The sequence below is a fragment of the Callithrix jacchus genome, chromosome 14 (assembly GCF_049354715.1).
Source record: "Callithrix jacchus isolate 240 chromosome 14, calJac240_pri, whole genome shotgun sequence".
Classification (NCBI taxonomy): domain Eukaryota; kingdom Metazoa; phylum Chordata; class Mammalia; order Primates; family Cebidae; genus Callithrix; species Callithrix jacchus.
In genome coordinates this window covers 51923520-51943921 of record NC_133515.1, presented here as the reverse complement: position 1 = coordinate 51943921, position 20402 = coordinate 51923520, and the positions used below count along the sequence as shown (strand labels likewise).

At 47.3% G+C, this 20402-nt stretch overlaps 3 protein-coding genes across 5 annotated transcripts in view; 2 read left to right on the top strand and 1 right to left on the bottom strand.

The window, feature by feature from the left end:
• The window catches only part of COMMD1 (copper metabolism domain containing 1), a 300356-nt gene extending 294732 nt beyond the window's left edge, over positions 1–5624 (top strand). Inside the window, exon 5 of the transcript XR_013526586.1 lies at positions 142–5624. The gene's annotated coding sequence lies outside the window, so the exon portion shown is untranslated. The remainder of the gene's footprint in view (positions 1–141) is intronic.
• LOC128929627 (uncharacterized) overlaps positions 1–6049 on the bottom strand; it is a 52541-nt gene extending 46492 nt beyond the window's left edge. The window contains exon 1 of the mRNA XM_078348365.1: positions 4782–6049. Coding sequence (XP_078204491.1) covers positions 5522–6049 — 528 coding nt within the window. The 3' untranslated portion in view covers positions 4782–5521. The remainder of the gene's footprint in view (positions 1–4781) is intronic.
• The window catches only part of B3GNT2 (UDP-GlcNAc:betaGal beta-1,3-N-acetylglucosaminyltransferase 2), a 29674-nt gene continuing 15034 nt past the window's right edge, over positions 5763–20402 (top strand). For 2 of the 3 annotated variants that reach the window (XM_002757714.6, XM_017964285.3), the window contains exon 1: positions 5763–5984. The gene's annotated coding sequence lies outside the window, so the exon portion shown is untranslated. Of the gene's footprint in view, positions 5985–15458; positions 15665–20402 lie in introns of those variants that run through there. The other variant, XM_035272475.3, reaches the window with a different exon arrangement.

Genomic DNA, 20402 nt, shown 5'->3' with positions numbered 1-20402 from the left:
ATCTTGGGAAGGAAAAGAAAGCAAGAGGCACATGGCCCTGGTTTGTAGAGCTGGTGGGTCAGGCTTCATAAAGAGGCAACTGAGGCAAAACCAGGCCACAGAACTGAGGCCACTCATTTGTTTTTTGTTATTCCCTTACAGATTCTCTGTCGTCCCACCATGCTCTGCTCCTCCTGGCACCTGACCTACCCCTCTATTCACCTACCCCCTTCCAAATCCTTTCACATGCTCCCCTGGACTTGCAGATTTCAACAAGCAAACTCAATCGAAGGTCAGTTCATCCACTTGTGCATCTGTCTGTCTGTCCATCCGTCCTTCACCTTTGCTCAGAATGAATTTCCCATCTTCTTTTCTTTCCTTGAAGCACTGCGAGATGAGTCTGCTGACTATGTCCCCCTAGTCCCAGTCTTTGCAGCCACAAAGGAATAGGCATATTCTTAAATGTGCCCCTTGGGTTAAATGAGCAGTCTGGGTGCCTTCCACTCCACCTTCTCCAGGAAGCCTCCCAGACTTTCCCAACCCTGGCTAATTGTTCCTCTACCTGATCACTTCTCCTCCACCTCTGGCAAACGCTCTTGTTCCTTTGGGGAGCCTGCTGCCCAGACATACTGCCTCTCCCCTGCCTGAAGCTTCTTATCTTTTCCTCTCCTGCTCACTTGCTCTTCCTCACTCTCTTCGAACTTTAGCCCCTGGCTCCATGGCTTTCATACCATAACCACCATTCCTGCTCACATCCTGGATGGGTTTCCTGTTCACGCAGATGACCAGTGCCCTGACTCTTAATCTCTTGACCTCATATTCTCCAATGACTTTCTCCTCATGCCTCCCCCATCAGGCCCTAAACTTTTCCACCTCCTGAACCCCTTACTTCATATCCAGTCTCTGACCCAATTTCCTCTCCTTCTGGTGTGACAGAGTCTTGGCCCCTTGACTTTTCCAGTCCTTTGGCTCCTGTCCTTCCTCTCTGGTCATTCACTGTGCCGCCTCACCGTTGCCAAGGCTCTCAATTTCTTTGCTCCTCTGCCCTGGTAATTTCCTCATTTGAGCTGGCACCACAGTGGGTAGCTGAGCTGTAGGAAGAAACCACACAGGAGGACCAAAGGGCACCTTTAAAGTCCACAGGCACCAGCCCCAGGTGGACTGCCATGCTGCCTTGCAATCTGGCTGTTTCTCTGGTAATCGCAACCCTCCCAAACTTATGCAATGACTGTGTCAAACCTTCTCCACTCTCTTCAAATCTGTCATCTTTCCTTGCCCTATCCCTAGCCTCCTTTATGTCACAGAGTTAAGAGGAAGTCATCAGGTGGAAAGATTCACCTACCTCTGTGAAAGCAGCCTGGCTCAGTCCTCCTCCAGTCTCCTCCCTCCTGTTATAACAGAGAAGCTGGCCCCTGCCTGAGGTCAGTCTTTCTGCCTATACTCTGGTTCCATCCCTTTCATGGACACAGGAGCCTTTGTGTTCCATTGTCCTTTCCCTACTGTACCTTCATCTTTTTCTTCTCCATTTGCATTTACATACACTCAAGTAATTTCATCCTAAAAATAATTAAAATATAGAAGCCAAACTAAACCCACTGCTGACATAACATTCCCCTCCAGTTACTTTTCTTTCCAACTTTTCACAGTCAAACCTTGCAAGAATTGTCTGTACCTTGTGCCTTTCATTTCTCACCTCTTGCTTACACCTCCATCTACTCCAATCTATTTCCCAATCCCTTCACTCTACCAGCCACTGCTTTGTAAAAGTGCCAGTGACATCAAGGTTACTAACTCTAGTGGATGTTATTCAATTTTCACTTTGCTTGGGTCACTTAGCCATTTTTAAAAAAAGAGATGGGGGTCTCGCTATGTGGCCCAGGCTGGCCGCAAACTGGGCTCAAGCAATCCTCCCAGCTTAGTCTCCTGAGTATCTGAGGCTACAAGTGTGTGCTACTGCATGCACTTTTGTCAGCCATTTTGAGTGATGTTGACTACTGCCTCCTGCTTAGAGTGCTTTTGTCCCTGTTCTCCGTGACCTCCCCAAACTCCTAATTTTCTCTTTTTCTAAAGATGGAGTTTTGCTTGTTGCCCAGGCTGGAGTGCAGTAGTGTGATATTGGCTCATTTTAACCCCTACCTTCTGGGTCCAAGCGATTCTCCTGCCTCAGCCTCACAAGTAGCTGGGATTACAGGAGCCCACAACCAGCCCAGCTATTTTTTAGTAGAGACGGGGTTTCACCATGTTGTCCAGGCTGCTCTCAAACTCCTGACCTCAGATGATCCACCCATCTCAGCCTCCTGAAGTGCTAGGATTAGAGGCATGAGCCACCGCGTCTGGACAAGCTCCTAGTTTTTTTCCTGCATCTCTGGCTGCTCTTTCACCTCCGCTGCCAGAGATTTGCCTGTCAGGCCCTTAGATAAGAGTTCTTCAAGCCTCAGTGCTAGGTCTTCTAACTCTACACTCTCATAGGAGCCCAAGTGCCTCTGGTGACTTCATTACCACTGCCACACCAGCAATTCAGCCCCAGCCTCTCCTCAGAGCACGAGACCCTACAGCCAACTACCTGCTCAACATCTCCACCCAGACATGTCACAGGCACCTCAAACCCACTTTAACCAAATGTGAACCTTGGAATGGTTCCCCAACTCAGAAAATGGTACCACCATCCATCTGGTGAAAGCAGAGATCTGGGAGTTCTCCTTGATTCATCCCCCTAAGCAATTACCAAGTCTTGTTCGAGTCTACTTCTCTGTATTCACTCTACTGCTTAAACAAATGTTCTCTCTCACATTAAATGAGCCACAGCCTCCTAACTGTCCCTCCACTCCACTCCTCCCCCTCCCCATTCCTTCTTCACATTGCAGTTAGAAAGATATACTTCAAAATGCCAATTTGAGTGTATGACTCTTGTTTTAGATGTCTTAGGATGAACTCCAAACTCTGTCATGCGCTGTACTGGCCCTGCGTGCTCTAACCCCTGCTTGCCTCTCTAACTTCCCTCTCAAATACTTCTTCTTTTATAGTCTGTATCAGCCAGGAACTCCTCATGGACTCCCTAGATGATTCCACCTCTTTGTACTCCCTTTGGCCCATCTCACAATTGTGATTGATAGTGCATTTAATTGTTAAGCCCCTCTCTCCCTCTAGACTGTGAGCTCCAAGCAGGGAGTGTGTGTTTGCCATGTTTACCACTCCAGCACCTAGTCCTGTGCTGCACCTAGAGGATGGCCAACACATCTCTGCCTACTGATGATGGACCTGGGTCCCAACCTAACGGTAGGGACTATAGCCAAGTGATGTGGAATCTAGCATTGAGTTACTCCCCTAAAGACAGTGTAACTGTTGCAGATACACTCCCAACTGCATTAAAGGCACCATGGATATCTATCTATCTATCTATCTATTTTTTTATTTATTGAGACAGTCTTGTTCTGTCGCCGAGGCTGGAGTGCAGTGGCAGGATCTCGGTTCACTGCAACCTCCACCTCCCAGGTTCAAGCAATTCTCCTGCCTCAGCCTCCCAGATAACTGGGATTATAGGCGCCAGCCACCATGCTCAGCTAATTTTTTTGTATTTTTTGTCGAGACATAGTTTTACCATGGTGGCCAAGCTGGTCTCAAACTCCTGACCTCAAGTGATCTGCCTGCCTCGGCCTCCCAAAGTGCTAGGATTACAGGCATGAGCCACCGTGGCCAGAAAATGCCCTTTTTAAAATTTTTAAATGTTATGGCCTGGGCAGCCTTTGGCAGCTGCAAGCAAGCTTAATTTCCTAGTTGTCTGCCAGGTGACATTGTAGCAGTTCCTTTACTAAAAACTCCTTGGCTGGCAGTCCGTGCAAGCATGTCTGTGACTACAGGGAGTGCATCTAAAGGGAAGACACATATGCACAGAAACAATATACCAACCTGATGGCACAGAAAATCTTCCTTAGATGTCGGCTTTGTCTCATCACTGCATGTAAAAAACAGACAGCAGCAGCCTAGAGATATCTTTATTTAAACCAAGGAACATGGACTCAAGATTACTCTGATATAAAATGAAAAGACATAGCCTTCTTTTATCTATTAATTTAAACTTCCTAAAGAGTTCTTAAAGAATTTCTAGCTTGTTTCTTTAAATATGTTTTATTAGTTTTCTAAATTATAAAAGTAAACATAACAGAAAAATACAAAACCCAAAGTCAATGCAGTAATAACTCCCTTGTTTCCCCTACCCGCGTAACCGTGGTTAACAGTCGGTGTGCACCCTTACAGATATTTTTTTCTATGAATATGCAAACATTCGACTTGTTTCTTGGACTTTACATCGCAGTCCAAAGAGAATCATGTGAACGGCATAAAAGCAAGACGGTCTGACGGCTGCAAACCCTAACATTTCCAGATATACTGACCCAGAATTCCTGTTTCTAGAGGACTGTACCCACGTGGCTCTGCATCCGCAGCAACTTGGTCTTTATTCCTTTGCCGAGTTTGGTTAAGAGTAAGGGCTGATCCTTGAGTGGGCTCAGTTCGCAGGTGCCTGAAATTCCTACTTAGCAATGTTCCCTTCCGGCTATTCCGCCTTCCAGAGCCTTAAGAAGAAATTCTAACAGTTGGGGGTGAAGCGTCATTAATTGCTCAGTCCAATTATCTAGGTGGGTCCAGGTGCGACTTCGATGCAGCGATAAGGACCTGGGGGCGGGGTCGCTTTCAGGTGCGCTCCTGGCGAGGCTTGCCTCCCCGCGGAGCGCACGCGAGCCTTGCTGGCTGACCTGGGCCTTTCAAAACCCTAGAACTCCTCCATCCCGTTGCGCCAGGCTTACCTGGGGGCCTCAGAATTGTGTCTGCTGCGTCTCGGAGTCACTTTGGAATGCAGTGCTCTGGGGAGCCCGCAGGAGCCTGGGGCTAGGAGGGCGCATCAGTGGTCACGGGGGCCCCTGCTGGTAGGTGTGGTTGGCGCCATGGCCGCCTCTGGCTGGCGGAGCCCAGCATTGTCCGAAGGGGGCGGTGGAGTCCCGCCCTTTAGGCCTCGCCTGGGTATCCGCCCTGCCCCTTGGGGCCGAGCGCCCCAGCATCTTGCATTTCCGGCTTCCTGAGACGGGCGTGGGACCTCGGGGAAACCCCTCTGTATGACTCCAGGAGGAGAACTAAGGACTTTCCCATCCCTCATGTCCTGGACGGCTTCATAAGCCAGAGGATCCAGTGGCAGTGCCAAGCAAGGCACCACCCTGGTCGTGAGCTCCTAAGAGGTGGAGCAAAGATCAGGCCCCACGGTGGCCCTGGCTTCTCTCCCGCCTCTTCGGCCTGGCCGTTCCTCCCCCGCCCCAGCACTGGAGGGGGCGGCTGGAGTCCGTCTAGTTACAATCACAAACTGGCCAGAAAAGGCCACTGGAGTCTTGCCAGGCGACGCGCTAAGTCGCCTAGCCTCAGACGGACCGCAAGAGGGGCCACCCGCAGCTGGAGGGGCGGTAGCTGGAGTTGAGTTTCACTCGTGTTTCGGAGTTTGGAGCTGCCGGGCTTTTCCGGGGAGGAGTCTTCTTCCTAAAGGCTTCTTTTCCCGAGCTTAACCCTCGGCTTTGTAGGAGGGTGCGTGGGGGCCAGAGGGTCCCAGGAAGCCGCCGGGAGCGCGGGCCCGAACAGGTCCCAGCGCCCGCTGTGGAGAGCCGGACCCTACCAAAACTTGGGGCGCGGGGCGGGGCCGTCGGGCGGTGACGCAAGGGGCGGGGCCGGGCCCCATTGGCGGGCGGGAAAGGGCAGGGCGGGGCCGGGCGTCGGAGGCGGCTGCTGCGCCTGGAACAGGAGCCGGGAGTGAGGCGCAGCGGCAGCGGCGGCAACAAGTGCCGGAGGCCAGCAGAGCCGAGCCGGAGCTGTCCCCACCGCCGGGCCGCCCGTCCCGGGCGCCGCGCATGGAGCGTGAGCGGCGGCGGTCGCCGGGCTGAGCCGCGCGGAGCGGCCGGGAAGTGGATGCGGCCGCGATCTCCCGTCCCTGCCCCCGCCCCGCCGAGCTGGAGCTGCTCCCGGACAAGGTAGGGCCCGGGGCTTCGAGCACCCCCGCCGTCTCCCTCCCCGCTGCCCTCTCCCCCCGGCCCATCTGCCGCTCCCCTCCCGCCTCTCTACTCCCGGCCCCACCCTCCCGACCCTCTTGCTCCCCCCTCCCAGTTTCTCGCCGGTTCCGGCCTCGTACCCGCTCCCGGGTGGAGGAAGCCGTCCCTAGGTGGTCCCTGCCGCATTTAAGCCTCCTCTACCTTCCCGCCATCCCCGCCACCCTCCCTACCCCAGAGAAAGAGAAAGACATCGCCCGCGGCGGGGCTTTGGAGCCTTGCGCCCCATTCCGTGCCCACCCCGCCCTGGGGCCCGGGGACCTTTCCCCTCCCCTCTGCACCCCAACTTCCGGGGGATCCGGCGCCGGGGTGATGCGGGCTTTGAGAAGGGGCATCTGGGGCCGGGCCTCTTCATCCGGGGCGCACGGGCATTTCGGGGAGGGGGACGCGCGTGATTCCTCGCTCGCACCCCCGCACCCCACCCTCGCACTGCGCCGGCCTCCTGTGCCGCATGGGGAGATCAGGTGTTTTGTGAGCCAGGGAGCCTCCGGCAACCGCTCCCCGCCCCCAACCTCTACCACTTCTGTCTCCGTCTCTCCCAAAACTGGTTTCTGCCAAACGTAGGGAGAACCTTTCGCTTTGACCTTTAAAAGAATATTCCACGCCGCCTGCGTTGAATGATTAACCAGGCTGCTAGCCCGATTCGTGGGGGTGGGGCGGGTGCTGCCAGGCCAGGGAGCGCCTGAAGCCGGACTCTGCCAAACACCTCGTGGGAAGGTGGGCGTGGGGGTTCTGCCCGGGCTGCGGGCGCTGGGCTGGCGGCTGCCCCACCGCGGCAGGCGGACCCTTCTGGAGGCAATAAACCAAGGCACCTGGTTAATTTCCAGGCCACGATATTTGACACTCGGGGCTGTGGAGCCGTAGAACTCCTAGTCCCCCCATTAAGTGGAGGAGTAGTCGGGACACTCCCCACAAGTGTCACAACATCGGAGCTCATCTTTAAAAATATGTACATTTATAACCTGGGTTGACGAGGAGGCGCTCTCCTGCCCAAACGTAGGGGTGGCTGGTTTGTTGAGTGGGCTCAGCTCACAGGTGCCAGAGCTCTATCCCCCGTGGCCGCCTCAGCCGCCCTAACTTCTCAGAATGATTGTTTAGAACAATTAAACCATATTCTTTTGCCCTTCCCTTGTTGGAGCCCTACAGTAACATGTGATTGCGAAGCCAGTTGGTGAATACAGTTATACTTGTTAAAATAAATTTCTCCAGTGTAATTATTTGTGCCTCTGGAGGTGATGGGATGGTAAACGAGGTGGCCGACAGGGCTCGGATTGGGAGTGGGAAGGCGGGGACCCGGGCTGAGCCAGTCCCGGGGCTCCGTGCCGGCTCCTGGTCTCACCCATGCGGATCTGACAGCTGACTCGGAGGGAGGACCGGCAGGGCAGGGAGGTCACTTCCCACTGTCCTAGCTCCTGCTCCTGGTTCTTTTGAGTGCTTCTTTTGAGTAGAGAGAGGGTTGTTAAGCCTGGAGGAATTGGGGAGACTTTTACTCAGAGCTCATGCGCTCTTAAATCAGATGAGATTTTAAGAACAGAGAGGTGCAGGAACCCTGTAGGACTGTACTTGAGTAATTTGAGTAATCCTTTCCCGCCCTGCCCAGCCTTTACAAATGTGTTTATCATTAGATCTTCTGTTTGAAAGTACTTTTTTAGTTTGGAATATTGCTTTTTCTCCCTACAGCAAGGACTCACTGTTCTTCATTTAGTTTTTGTGCAGATGACATTTCTATGATGAAGGCCTAATTCTCTGTGAAACTCGCCATTTTTCACCCTTAACATTCATTAGACTTGGTTCTGCCACATTTAGTTCAGTGATCTTGGGCAAGTTATTTCTCATATGAGCCTCATTTTACATATCTGGTTTTGGGATGGTAGTGTCTGTTCTACAAGATTATTTCTGAGGGCAAATAGGAGGTTTGTCAAACTCCTAGCATTGCACGAGGAGAGTTAAGAAGTGCTAAATAAGTGGTGGTCATTGCTGTAATCAATATACAAGTTCCTCCTGGCATCGACTTCCCCTTACCAAAAACAGTAACCCTGTGGGAACCGTTTAGATTTGCCTGCCTGAGACAGAAATCGGCCACATTTGGCAGATGCACATAGAAGGTTCTTGAAATCTAAGGAATGAGGTAGTATTTTGAGGAAAATATACATGATTTGTTTGTTGTTCAAAAATTATAAATTTTTCTGGGCTTCCGATGAAGGGCTGACTATGAAGGGTTTGTAGTTTTGAGGATTTTCTTGTTTTAAAGAAAAGTCATGTTTTAGGTTTCTGAGATACTAAAGTTATGCTAAAAATGGAAAGTGGAACTGATAATTCATAGTTGATTTTCACTAGACTCATGCATAGGAAATGAATGAGGATCCCCCAAAATGATCATTTTACTTTGCATGAGGTGTCTTTGGTATAAAGCTAAGATATTCTGGAGAGAAATATGTGGGGCTTTTTCAGCTGATGCAGGGATAAAAGAAAAGGTGAATCATTTGTTTCTCAAACTTTGAAACTTAGCTTTCAGTGTTTTCTAGCAATGCTGGGGTGTCTTGAAAATCCTAATTTAGGGATGCTGATTTACAGCTGTTAATGTTCATGACCTACTGGGTCAGTGCTTTTCATTCTTTCTAACTTGCTTATTGGATGCAGTATTTGACTCTATTTAGTTTTCTATAATTTTTGTTGGTTTTATTGGAAAGTCTGTTAAAGACTTTAAAAATTAATAATTGACTTTGGTGGCTTTTAGAAACATTGAGATCTTGAGATCTTATAACGAGGCTAATACTTGGTTATGTAATCTATTGCAGCATGCCTGATGGTGATACATACATTACCAATACTGAAAGATTTTCATAAAGGCCTTTTGGTCTTTTATGTAAATGCCCAAGGGGAAACTAAAGTCATTCCATGGCTTGGTATTTTTGGTGTGTACAGAATGTTAAAACATGAATTAATCTAGACTCTGAAGTGTAAATGTTTCCTGGCTGCATCCAGTAAAGAAAACAGCACAAGTACCCAAAAGGTGTCAACCCAACTGTCTTTTTCTCTGCTCTCTAAGGTGGGATTGCTGTTCCTAGATACCTGTCAAATATGTCTGCAAATTGTAGAATGAATACATGCCTCTCTCTGGAGAGGCAATTACTGTTTGACTAAGAGGTATATGTATGTGTGGGGTAAGGTTTTGGGAGAATTGATGTAATGATTTCATCATTACTCAACTGGTGAGGAGGCTTTGCCAGGCTGAACAAAAAGCTTCAGCAAGGAGAACTTGTTACTTGATGGAGAATTTATTATTAGGGCTTATGTGGCACAATTACTTTGCTGCTGGAAAAAGTTACTTATACTGAGTTTTTTTGTGTGTGTATATGTATCTATGCCTTACTAAGAACACATACTTAGAACCATAGGAACATTAGGTCTTTCTTTTTTTTTTTGAAATGGAGTCTTACTCTGTTGCTCAGGCTAGGGTCTAGTAGCACAATCTCAGCTACTAGACTCACTGCAACCTCTGCCTCACGGGTTCAAGTGATTCTTCTGCCTCAGCCTCCTAAGTAGCTGGGACTACAGGCACACGCCACCATGCTCAGATAATTTTTTTTTTTTTTTTTGTATTTTTAGTAGAGATGGGATTTCACTGTGTTGATCAGGCTGGTCTCCAACTCCTGGCCTTGTGATCTCCCTGCCTCGGCCTCCCAAAATGTTCTGAGTTTTCTATTTGTTACAAATTTTAAGAGTTGAGATTTTGCCCTCTCTGTGTGTTGCCCTGTGAGTAAGGACCTTTGCCAACCAGCTTTGTCTTCTTACCTTGTCTTAATTTTTGTAACAAAATTCAGATGTCTTTTGAGAGTTAGTCATAACATGTATCTTGTGTAATTTTAGCTTTAGGTATTTTCATATATAACCTTAAGAATGTGTTACACATTATTTTCTGTGCAGCTATAAAGGTTTCTTTTTAGCAGGGTTAAATTTAAAAAGTTTCAGATGTGGCTATGGGGGGTAGGGAATTCCCAGTAGCCAGGAAATTGATACTTTCTACTTTTCATTCTGTGGCATTTTAAAACGGATGGTTCAGGTGTCTTCATTCTGATATGAGTAGGATATGTATGTTGCTTAGCAGAATCTTTGAAAAAATTGATAATCCAAGGCAATCAATTCTAGCATGTGGCTGGGTTCTGACCTAGTGGTTAAGAGCGTAAACTTGGACTCCATAAGATGAGGATTTTTTTTTTTAACTTCAGGTATAGCATGCAGTAAAATGTGTGAAGTGCTAATATTAAGCGTGAGCTCATGTATGTAAGCTCTCAGATGAAGAAATAAACATTTTCAGTACTGCAGAAGGTTCCTGTGCCCTTGTCTTGTCTGTGTTTCCCCCCCTGAACCCTGAAGGAATTGTTATTCTTTCTTACATCATCATAGATGTGAGTTCTGTCATCGTAGATGGGTTTTACCTGTTCTTGAACGTAAGTGGAATCAATCATACAGCATGGCATGTAGTCTTTTGTGAAATAGACTTGACTTCTATTTTTATCACTTACTGTGTGACTAAGGGCAAGTTATCTAATCTGAGTCTCGATTATGTATGGGAATGCCTAAAGTTAAAATTACACAAACTATTTCAATGTAAATTTTCTCACTTGTAAAATGGGGAAGATAAAGCCCTATGTTAGATTAACTGGGGAAAGTAACATAAAGCTACACCTAAAATACCAAGCACTGTGCCTGACGTGCAGTTTCCTCTTCCCCTTTTAATTTCTTAAACAGGGTGATAACTAAAGCAACTCTGTCTTTTGTGTTTAAGTGAGCTATTTCATTAAAAGTCCCGTAGGTCTTTTATTGAAAGTTAGAAGACAAATCTTTGTTTAATACTTTGTTAATACAGCTTTTAGCTTAAATAAGATATATTATTTGTTAGTTGATTGTCTTTAGAGAAGAAGTGTCAATTAAAAATAGGCAATCATTGAAATGTCCCATTTGGAGCTATTTGGTCACCTGTGTGACATGAGCTAGGAGGCAGTGATGAGAACTGGTTTGTGGTCGATTTTGAAGCTCGTGGAAGTTTAGTTTGGGTAAGAGTCATCAATAAGTGCCCAGGATGTTCACAACATCTGCTTTATGTTGAGTGAAATACTATTTCAGAGGTGAAAGTACAGGGCCAATTATTTTAATTGCATGCTTCAGACAAGCCACTTAAAATGTTTTCAACTTCTGTAATCTTACCGTGTAAGTGGTATTACATAACTCCATGGTCTCATGTCTTCTTATTTATTTGGTACTTTTCATTTTTGGATCCATTCTTCCAATGTGACTGGGGTGGTACTTTGGCATTCCTTCTTAAATGACTTTTATTAGATGTTTATTTAGAAAAAATATTCAAGATAAGGTAAAGGAAAATAAAACTAATTCCATCATCTCTCACCACTGTAACTAAAGTTAACTTGATGTGGGTCCTTTTAAGTGCTCGTTTCTTCAATTGTACACTTCTAGAATAACCTTAGGAAAAACATACTGTCAATACTTTAGGCAAATTTAAAACAGAATGCGGGCCTGGTTAGAGATTCTAGCAGAGAAGGCAAGAGTCTTTGAAGGCCTGCGTTCAAATTTGACCACACTGTGGGCCTACTTGGGGCTGTACCTTTGTCAGCGCTGAGCAGACAGACCCCAGAGACTCCATCAGAGGGGCTTCGGTCTCCACATTACAGTAGCCAAGATGGAAAACCTGCCTTGGAATACTTTTGTATTAAGACCTCAAGATGTTTAGTGAAGTGGGCAATTTGTTCACCAACCGAACATCCATTGAGAGCACTTGGTGTATGCCTGGCACTATGCTTGGCCTGTGCATGTTCATAGATGGGTTAGGCATGGTTCCTTCCATCTGTGGGCAGTGTGGTGGAGACAGCCGGGAACTGGTGAGATTGCCCTGGTAGAGGTGTAAGCAAATCGAGGCAGCCAAGAAAGGTCTCTTAAGGAAGTGGCCTTTGGGTTTGGTCTTGAAGGATGAATGAGTAACATTTCAGGGGCAGAGAAGGGAAGGTAGAAGTGCTCAAGGGATTGTAGGCCAAGAAAACAGGACACAGCAGGAAGGCTCATAGAGATCTTTCGGGGAAGCAGCAGGTGATCCATGCTTGGTGCACTCCAAATCCAATGGATCAAAAAAGTGTAATAGGCCATGGTACAACCTCGGGGATTGTGCAGAGGTGTGGCCCTTAATAGTTATGGAGGTAATGGGGAGCCAGTGAAAGTTGCTGTGATCAGGAGAGAGAGGGTTTGCTGACAAGTTATGGACAGGCCCATTGAGGAAGATGGGCCTGAGTGTGAATGAGGCGAGCCTGATGCCGGGCAGGTCATTGCAGTCCCTTTACTCTCTGCTTCCCATTTGCCCCCTATCCGTCTCTCTCAGAAAGAAGCTGGAGGGATCCGTTAAAAACTGAAATGACAGCCTGGTGCAGTGGCTCACGCCTATAATCCCAGCACTGTGGGAGGCCGAAGTAAGTGGATCACCTCAGGTCAGGAGTTCAAGATCAGCCTGGCCAACATGTAGAAACCCCGTCTCTACTAAAAATACAAAAACTAGCTGTGCATGGTGGCGCACACCTGTAATCCCAGCTACACAGGAGGCTGATGCAGAATTGCCCCAAACCAGGAGGCAGAGGTTGCAGTGAGACAAGATTGCTCCATTGCACTCCAGCCTCAGTGGGACTGAGTGAGACTCTGTCTCAAGAAAAAAAAAAAATTGGTGATCTGCCCTCCTCTCCTGCCTCCCTTCTCCCCCCTCATTCCACTCCAACGACACTGGCCCCCACCTTTCCTGCCTCTGACCTTTGTGGTAACTGTTACCTCTGCCTGGAACTATCCCTCACCTCTTCTCTGAGAAGAAAGGCTTTCGCTGATCACCCTGCATAAAGCAGCCTTTCCTTATCCCCTGTGGCGTGCTTCATATTTCATCTAAGTGTTTATCAGCTTTACAACAATCAACTCTGACTTATTTGCTGCCTGTTTTAAACACTGCTTGGCTTAAGTAGGCATTGGAATTTGTTGAGTTAGGCCATTTCATTAAAATCCATCTTAGAGGGGAGAGACTTAGTAGAGTCTTAGTAGAGGACCTGGTTGAGGGCCCAAACTGGGGCAGGGATGATACAAGATTGAAATGTATGTGTGTTTTATTTGGAAGAGGGGACAGAGAAAAAGACTCATGGTGGGTGTAAAGGAATTTGGAAACCAATTAAGGGAGGTTAGGAGGAGGGCTATGACACAGGTACATTGGGGCATTTTTTAGCATATGGGATATGGGAGTCTACGTTGATGTCTAGGAGGGTCTAGGGGACAAGAATATGGGGTAAGGGAAGACCCAGCAATAGACTTGGGCCCAGAACTGTGGAGAGAGTCCATTTTGGGGAAATGGGGCCAAGGAGCAAAAGCTGCCAAGATGCAAGAGAGCTCTGGGGGTTCCTGAGCTTGGGGTGGGATAGACATGGTGGCCAGCAGTATTGAGTGCTCTAGAAAGTCAGGAAGGTGCAAGGACTGTGAAGATTCTAGATGAGGAGGATTGGGAGAGTCAAGGCAGGACAAAAGGAATGACAAGGACCGTGTGGCTGGAGCCATTGGAGAGGGAGAGCCTGAAGGTGGGGAAGACAGTGGCAACTTGCTATTGGGGCAAGACCCTGGGAGCAGCAAGAGCTGTCACAGGGAGTGGAGATCCTGGAAGTGAGGGGTCGGGGACTGGCTGATGTGAAGTAGGTTTTGGTCCCAGAGCTGACATCAAATATCTTTGTAACTATGGCAACCCACTTAGCCTCTGTTTCCCACCTCCTGCAAAATAGCATGAAACCTGTGCAGCCAACTTCCTATGTTTATTATTGGAATCTGTTGACCTCATGAAAAAGTGTTAATACTCTAGGAAGGTATTCTATGGACCATAAACTTGCTGCAGTTTATTTGCGCTTCAGAAAAAAATTTTAATCCTTTATTTTCTTTGAAAAGCATTTAACATCCCTCTGGTTCCCCAAAGTACTTCTTTTTTGAGTCTTAATCAGGGAATAACACAATTATGAGGAGTTTTGTGTGCGCATGTGTGTTTTTAACCTTTCAGGTCTGGCTCTAGATTGTTTACTGGGAAGCCTGATGATATTTTCAGATTCAAATATGTTTGTCTATTGAAAGGGTCAAAGTGTTACAAATGCCATCCTTTCTAAACAGTTAGCATTTGGAACTAGTGAGATGTATTTTTAACCTTTATTGTTTTATGGTTGTATTTGAAACTCGTTTATAAGGAACTTATGTAACTTTTATTCTTGAGATGTAGCCATTATATTTTTCTTCTCTTCCTTTACCACATAAGGATTTATTTTCTTCGAATGAACTTAAAATATCTCTCATGAATACTCCTATTTTTAACTGAATGCTTCCTTTTTAAAAATCTTATTCCTCAAAAATCTGATGGATTTTTTTTTTAACTCTTTATAATGGAAATTTTCAAACAAGTGCCCATAGAATGGTATATGAAGCTTCAGGACAATGATTCTCTATTTTCATCTCTACCCCACTCATGACTAGGGGCCCATGGGCACCATACAGAGAAGGAGAGGAAGGTCACATTAGACCACAAGGGTGGCAGCCATCAACTTAAGAGATAGTGGAGGCTGGGGGAGAGGGTTGGAAGCTCTCAGGGAGTGAGAAGCAGACCAGGGGAGACTGGAAACCTGAGAACCTGGGATTGCTGTGGTCCCTGGTGTCTCCTTGAAGGGAACATGCAGAGACTCGCTTAAAACTGCGGTGACTGAAATTGCTTGGTAAAAGAGGGCTAGTTCCTGAGCAGTTCAGTAGGGTGCCCATGTTGAGCAAACATGTTCTTTTACTTTGGCGAGAAAAACTTTTCTTGGCGGGTGGCGGGGAGAAAGCTATGTTACTATTCCACCTCTTTAAATACGGAAACATGAGTCTTGGTTGAAGGCCTGAAAGATGCCTCCCTTTTTATAAAACATTTGGATAAAAGACCAAAGTGTTACTGGAGGATATGTATTTTAAAATGTATATGATTTATTTTGGTATTTAAAAAGAAATAACTTGAAAACAACAGTCCTGAAACACTTGTCAGTAATTGGGACAGAGTTGGGATTTAACCAGCCTTTGAGAAAGGGAGAAGAGGCGGGACAGGAATCCAAGTCGGAACAGGGACCCCCTTTGCTTGTTTGCCACCTTGCTCTGAAGTCGCCACCCAGGATCACATGTCACCAGAAGTGTTGGCCTCTGGGAGGAGGATGATCTCTGACTGTGGAGAAGACGCAGCATCCCAGAGGGAGGCCAATTTAACTGGATGCTCTGTGTGAGAGGAGGGGCGCTGGCACCTAGTGGCTGGGTGCTGTGGGTGGGGCCTGCCAGCCCTTGGCTGTCATTTGCCACTTGGGACAAGCTGTTTAGTTCCAGCCTTCTGGCTCACCTGGAACCATTTCTCCTGGGAAGCACCGTAGCTGAGTGGATTCTAGGTGATGAGGGCTTGGTACTCCTTTTGGGGGATCCTGAGTGCCAGGAGGAGAAGATGACATCGATGCACTGGAGGAATCGAGGCTGTCCTCTCAGGGGAGGAGACAGAATTTGAACCTGGACCTTCAAGGATGGCGGTAAGGATGGAGAGAGGGAAAATAAGGGACATTTTAAGTCAAGAGAAGCCAGGCTGAACAGAGGTGTGAGTGGGGAGGACAGTAGTTGTTATTAATGGGTGCTGGTGTCTAGAGGCTTCCGGAAGGGGGTTTCAGGAGTGGCCTGCCTGGATCAAGGAGATCAGGTCTTTGAGAGTGTTCAGTGAGGATGGGCATGCCCATCTCCCTCCGTGCAGCCCTGGGCTCAGGGTGGCCCATCTGGGTTCTCAGTTCTGCCCTTTCCCTCTACTTTCTTTGGGAACCTCAGACAACTCTCTGATCCTGTGAGCCAGTTTACTTCTGTGAAATGAAGACACCTGAGTTGCCACTTGACTGTGTATCCAACTGGGTTCATGGCATATGGACAAGCCCTCACTGAGCTAATTGGTTGGGACTAGGTGTGCAGTGATTGTCTTATTATAAGGAGTGTCCTAGATACCTTTGTCTCATTTCTCTATTTCTTTTTTCCCTTCCCCAAAGTGTCAGACCTGCACTTTATTTTTATTTTTTATTTTTTTAGACAGAGTTTCACTCTTGATGCCTAGGCTGGAGTGCAAAGGCGGGATCTCGGTTCACCTCCACCTCCACCCGCTGGGTTCAAGCGATTCTCCTGCGTCAGCCTCCCGGGTAGCTGGGACTGACTACAGGCACGCACCACTGCACCCAGCTAATTTTTGTATTTTTTTTTAAAGTAGAGACAGGGTTTCGCCTGTTGATCAGGCTGGTGTTGAGCTCTTGGCCTCCCAAAGTACTGGGATTCCAGGCATGAGCCACAGCACCTGGCCTAGACCATGCACTTTAATACAACATTATTTTTTTTATATATTTTTTTATTCTTGTAGAGACAGGATCTCTCTATGTTGCCCAGGCTGGCCTTGAGTGATCCACCTCCTCTACCTCCCAGAGTGGTGGGGTTATAGGTGTGAGCCTCTGTGCCTGGCCTAGTACAATATTATTTAAAAAAACTCTACACATGCCTATTCTGCAGAACTTTCTGTAGTCTTTGTGCTTGTTTTTTGAAGAGCGGGTCAGGCAGCTCTCTCCAAGCTGCAAGACTCCAGATGGATGGATAGCAAGGAATCCCGTAGCCTGAGGACACCTCACTTTCCGGTGTCCCCTTCACTGTAACCAAGGGCATATTCTCTTTTAAGAAAATGTGTCACTGGAAACCTTCATCCTAACAACCAAGAAATTGAGACTTCCCAAAGCAATTTATTAAATTACTTGAAATACAATGAATGTCATTGGTATCATTGTAAATGTTTATTGAAGTTAGAAAAGGTTATTTTTAGTATGCTATATGTAATCTCAAGTTGCAGGATGTTCAAACAGTGCTTTCCTGATTTTGAGGTTATATTTTTATTTTGGAAGGAAGACAAATGTAAACGTTTATCTTCCAGGGAAATGTTGGAGATGCTCTCAAACTCTGCAGTTCTTTTTTTTTTTTTTTTGAGACTGGGCTCGCTCTGTCGCTCTGTCTGGAGTGCAGTGGTGCCACCTGGGTACACTGCAACCTCCACTTCCTGGGTTCAAGCCATTCTCCTGGCTCAGCCTTTCAAATAGCTGGGACTACAGGCCACCACGCTGGGCTAATTTATATATTTTTAATAGAGACAGGGTTTTACCATGTTGGTTAAACTTATAGTTCTTGGGGAACGAGAATTGCCAAGTGTAATTTAATAGAATTGGAAAGGCAGTGGTTGTTTTGAAAGAGTTTGTAGAGTACCTGTTGGAAGAGAGGTAGATCAGTGGTCCCCAATCTTTTTAGCACTGGAGACCAGTTTTGTGAAAGACAGTTTTCCACTGACCCCAGGGTAGGGGGGATATTTGAGATGGTTTCAGGGTAAAACTGTTCCACCTTAGATCATCAGGCATCAGATTGTCACAAGAAGCATGCAACCTAGATCCTTGTACGTGCAGTTCACAATAGGGTTTGCCCTCCTGTGAGGATCTAATGCTGTGAGAATCTAATGTGCTGATCTGACAGGAAGCAGAGCTGGGTGGGGGGTAATGCTTGCAGGCCTGCCCACTGCTCACCACCAGCTGGGTGGCCTGGTTCCTAACAGACTATGGACCGCTAGGGGGTCAGTGGCCCAGGGTTTGGGGACCCCTGCCATAGATTCTTTATGCCAGCGAAAATAGCAGATTGAATTTGATTGCCCAAGTGCTTAACCTTAAAGTGCTTGTTTTAAAATCTAAAATTTTCGCTTCTGTGTGTGGCCAGTTACCACACCTATGGGACTAAGTGTTGGGGAGTGGTGTACTTTGCAAGTCAATCTTACGAGTTTGAGAGAGGTCATCTTTAAATTTTGTAAATTGGTCATCAGTTGAATTCTTATGCATTTTACTATGTAGAATGATAGTAATCACTTTTCCATACTTAAGTGAAGATAATCTCCTTTTCTGTATAGGTGTCTGTAGACATCAGGAGCCCACAGAACGGAAAACAGATCTCCCCTCCCTTCCCCATCTCTGTTCACCAAGACTGCCAAGGCAGGGCTGATGGCCTACTTATTTCCGGAAGTAATTGTACAAGGTCACTTTGATAACTTAGTTCATATAATGGGATTCTGTTTCTAGTCCAGTAAATGTAATTTATGCCTGTGTATTTCTATTACTTTTTTTTTTTTTTTTTGAGATGGAGTTGCGCTGTTGTTACCTAGACTGGAGTGCAATGGCACGATCTCGGCTCACCGCAACCTCCGCCTTCTGGGTTCAAGCAATTCTCCTGCCTCAGCCTCCCGAGTAGCTGGGACTACAGGCACGCACCACCACACTCAGCTAATTTTTGTATTTTTATTAGAGACGGGGTTTCACCTCATTGACCAGGATGGTCTCCATCTCTTGACCTTGTGATCCACCCGCCTCGGCCTCCCAAAGTGCTGGGATTATAGGCGTGAGCCACTGAGCCACTGCGCCCGGCCCTTCTATTACTTTTTAATTGCCGCCTTTCTCCCCTCCCCCATCCCTGAGGCCTATGTTTGTTTATAGATTTATGTAATTGTATGTGACTGTTTTCCTGAGCCGTGTTTTTAGGTGATGTACTGCCTTGAGATGACACTAGGTAATTCTGTCTTGAGGAGTGAGGCATAGAGGGGGAAAACTTGGGAATTGGTAGATACTTATGGAGAGGAGAGGCCAGGGACAAAGGGAGGAACGATGGGGAGGGGGGCATGTATGAAATTACCCAAGAATGGTTTGCCAGTGCAGTGTTTACAGTGTTTTGTCAAAATGGTCAAAGAATACAAAATTTCCTTTAGTTACCTCTTAATTCTTTTTTTTTTTTTTTTTTTGAGACGGAGTTTCGCTGTTGTTACCCAGACTGGAGTGCAATGGCACGATCTCGGCTCACCGCAACCTCCGCCTTCTGGGTTCAAGCAATTCTCCTGCCTCAGCCTCTCAAATAGCTGGGACTACAAGCGTGCGCCACCACGCCCAGCTAATTTTTGTATTTTTAGTAGAGACGGGGTTTCACCTTGTTGACCAGGATGGTATCTTGACCTCGTGATCCACTCGCCTTGGCCTCCCAAAGTGCTGGGATTACAGGCGTGAGCCACTGCACCCGGCCACGTCCTGATTCTTTACTGTCCCTTCCCTTCTTGTTCTCAAATAGATTGCATGTTGAGTGGCAGGCGCTAGAGATACAGAAGTGAGGGCCGGGTACGGTGGCTCACGCCTGTAATCCCAGCACTTTGGGAGGCCGAGGTGGGTGGATCATGAGGTCAAGAGATCGAGACCATCCTGGTCAACATGGTGAAACCCCGTCTCTACTAAAAAAACACAAAAAAATTAGCTGGGCATGGTGGCACGTGCCTGTAATCCCAGCTACTCAGGAGGCTGAGGCAGGAGAATTGCCTGAACCCAGGAGGCGGAGGTTGCGGTGAGCCGAGATCGTGCCATTGCACTCCAGCCTGGGTAACAAGAGCGAAACTCCGTCTCAAAAAAAAAAGAAAAAAAAGATACAGACGTGAGTATGGCCCATTTTGCCCAGGAGTCCTCGGTGTGTCAGAAAAATGTGGGCAAGGTGGTATTAACAGTAAGGGGGAAGTCATTAAAGCAGCCCAACCCGGTGGGGTAGTCGGGTAGTCGGGTGGGAGGAAGAGGTGGTGCCCTGGTCATTGGCTCCTTTTTTTTGTTGTTGTTTTGCTCTGTCGCCCAGCCTGGAGTGCAGTGGTGCAATCTCTGCTCACTGCAGTCTCTGCCTCCTGGGTTCAAGAGATTCTGGTGCCTTGGCCTCCCTAGTAGCTGGGATTACAGGCAAGAGCCTCCACACCTGGGTAATTTGGGGCTATTGGCTCTTTTATTTTTTTCTGTTGATAGCCCAGAATGGAAGCTATAGACTCTAAAAAAAAGACTTTGTTACTAATGATAATTCTCACTGCTGGACTCGCCAGTCCCCTGGGACTCCTGGTAGTAATCCTAGCTGTCTCCCTCATAGTGGCCTTGGGCTAGGCTCTTTCTCCCTGTGCCTTGTTCTCCTCTGCTATAAAAGGGGTATTAGAGTGGATGATCTTATAAGGCTCTGGGAAAGAAATTCTTGGAGCTTCTTTCTGGTAATGAAATTGGGTCACAATCTGTGTATGAATTCGTGTGCATGTTGTTGAAAAAACAAGTAAAAGAATGAGGTAAGCCAGGCGTGGTGGCACACTCGTAGACCTAGCTACAAGCTGGTGGCTGAGGTGAGAGGATCACTTGAGCCCAGGAGTTCAAGACCAGACAG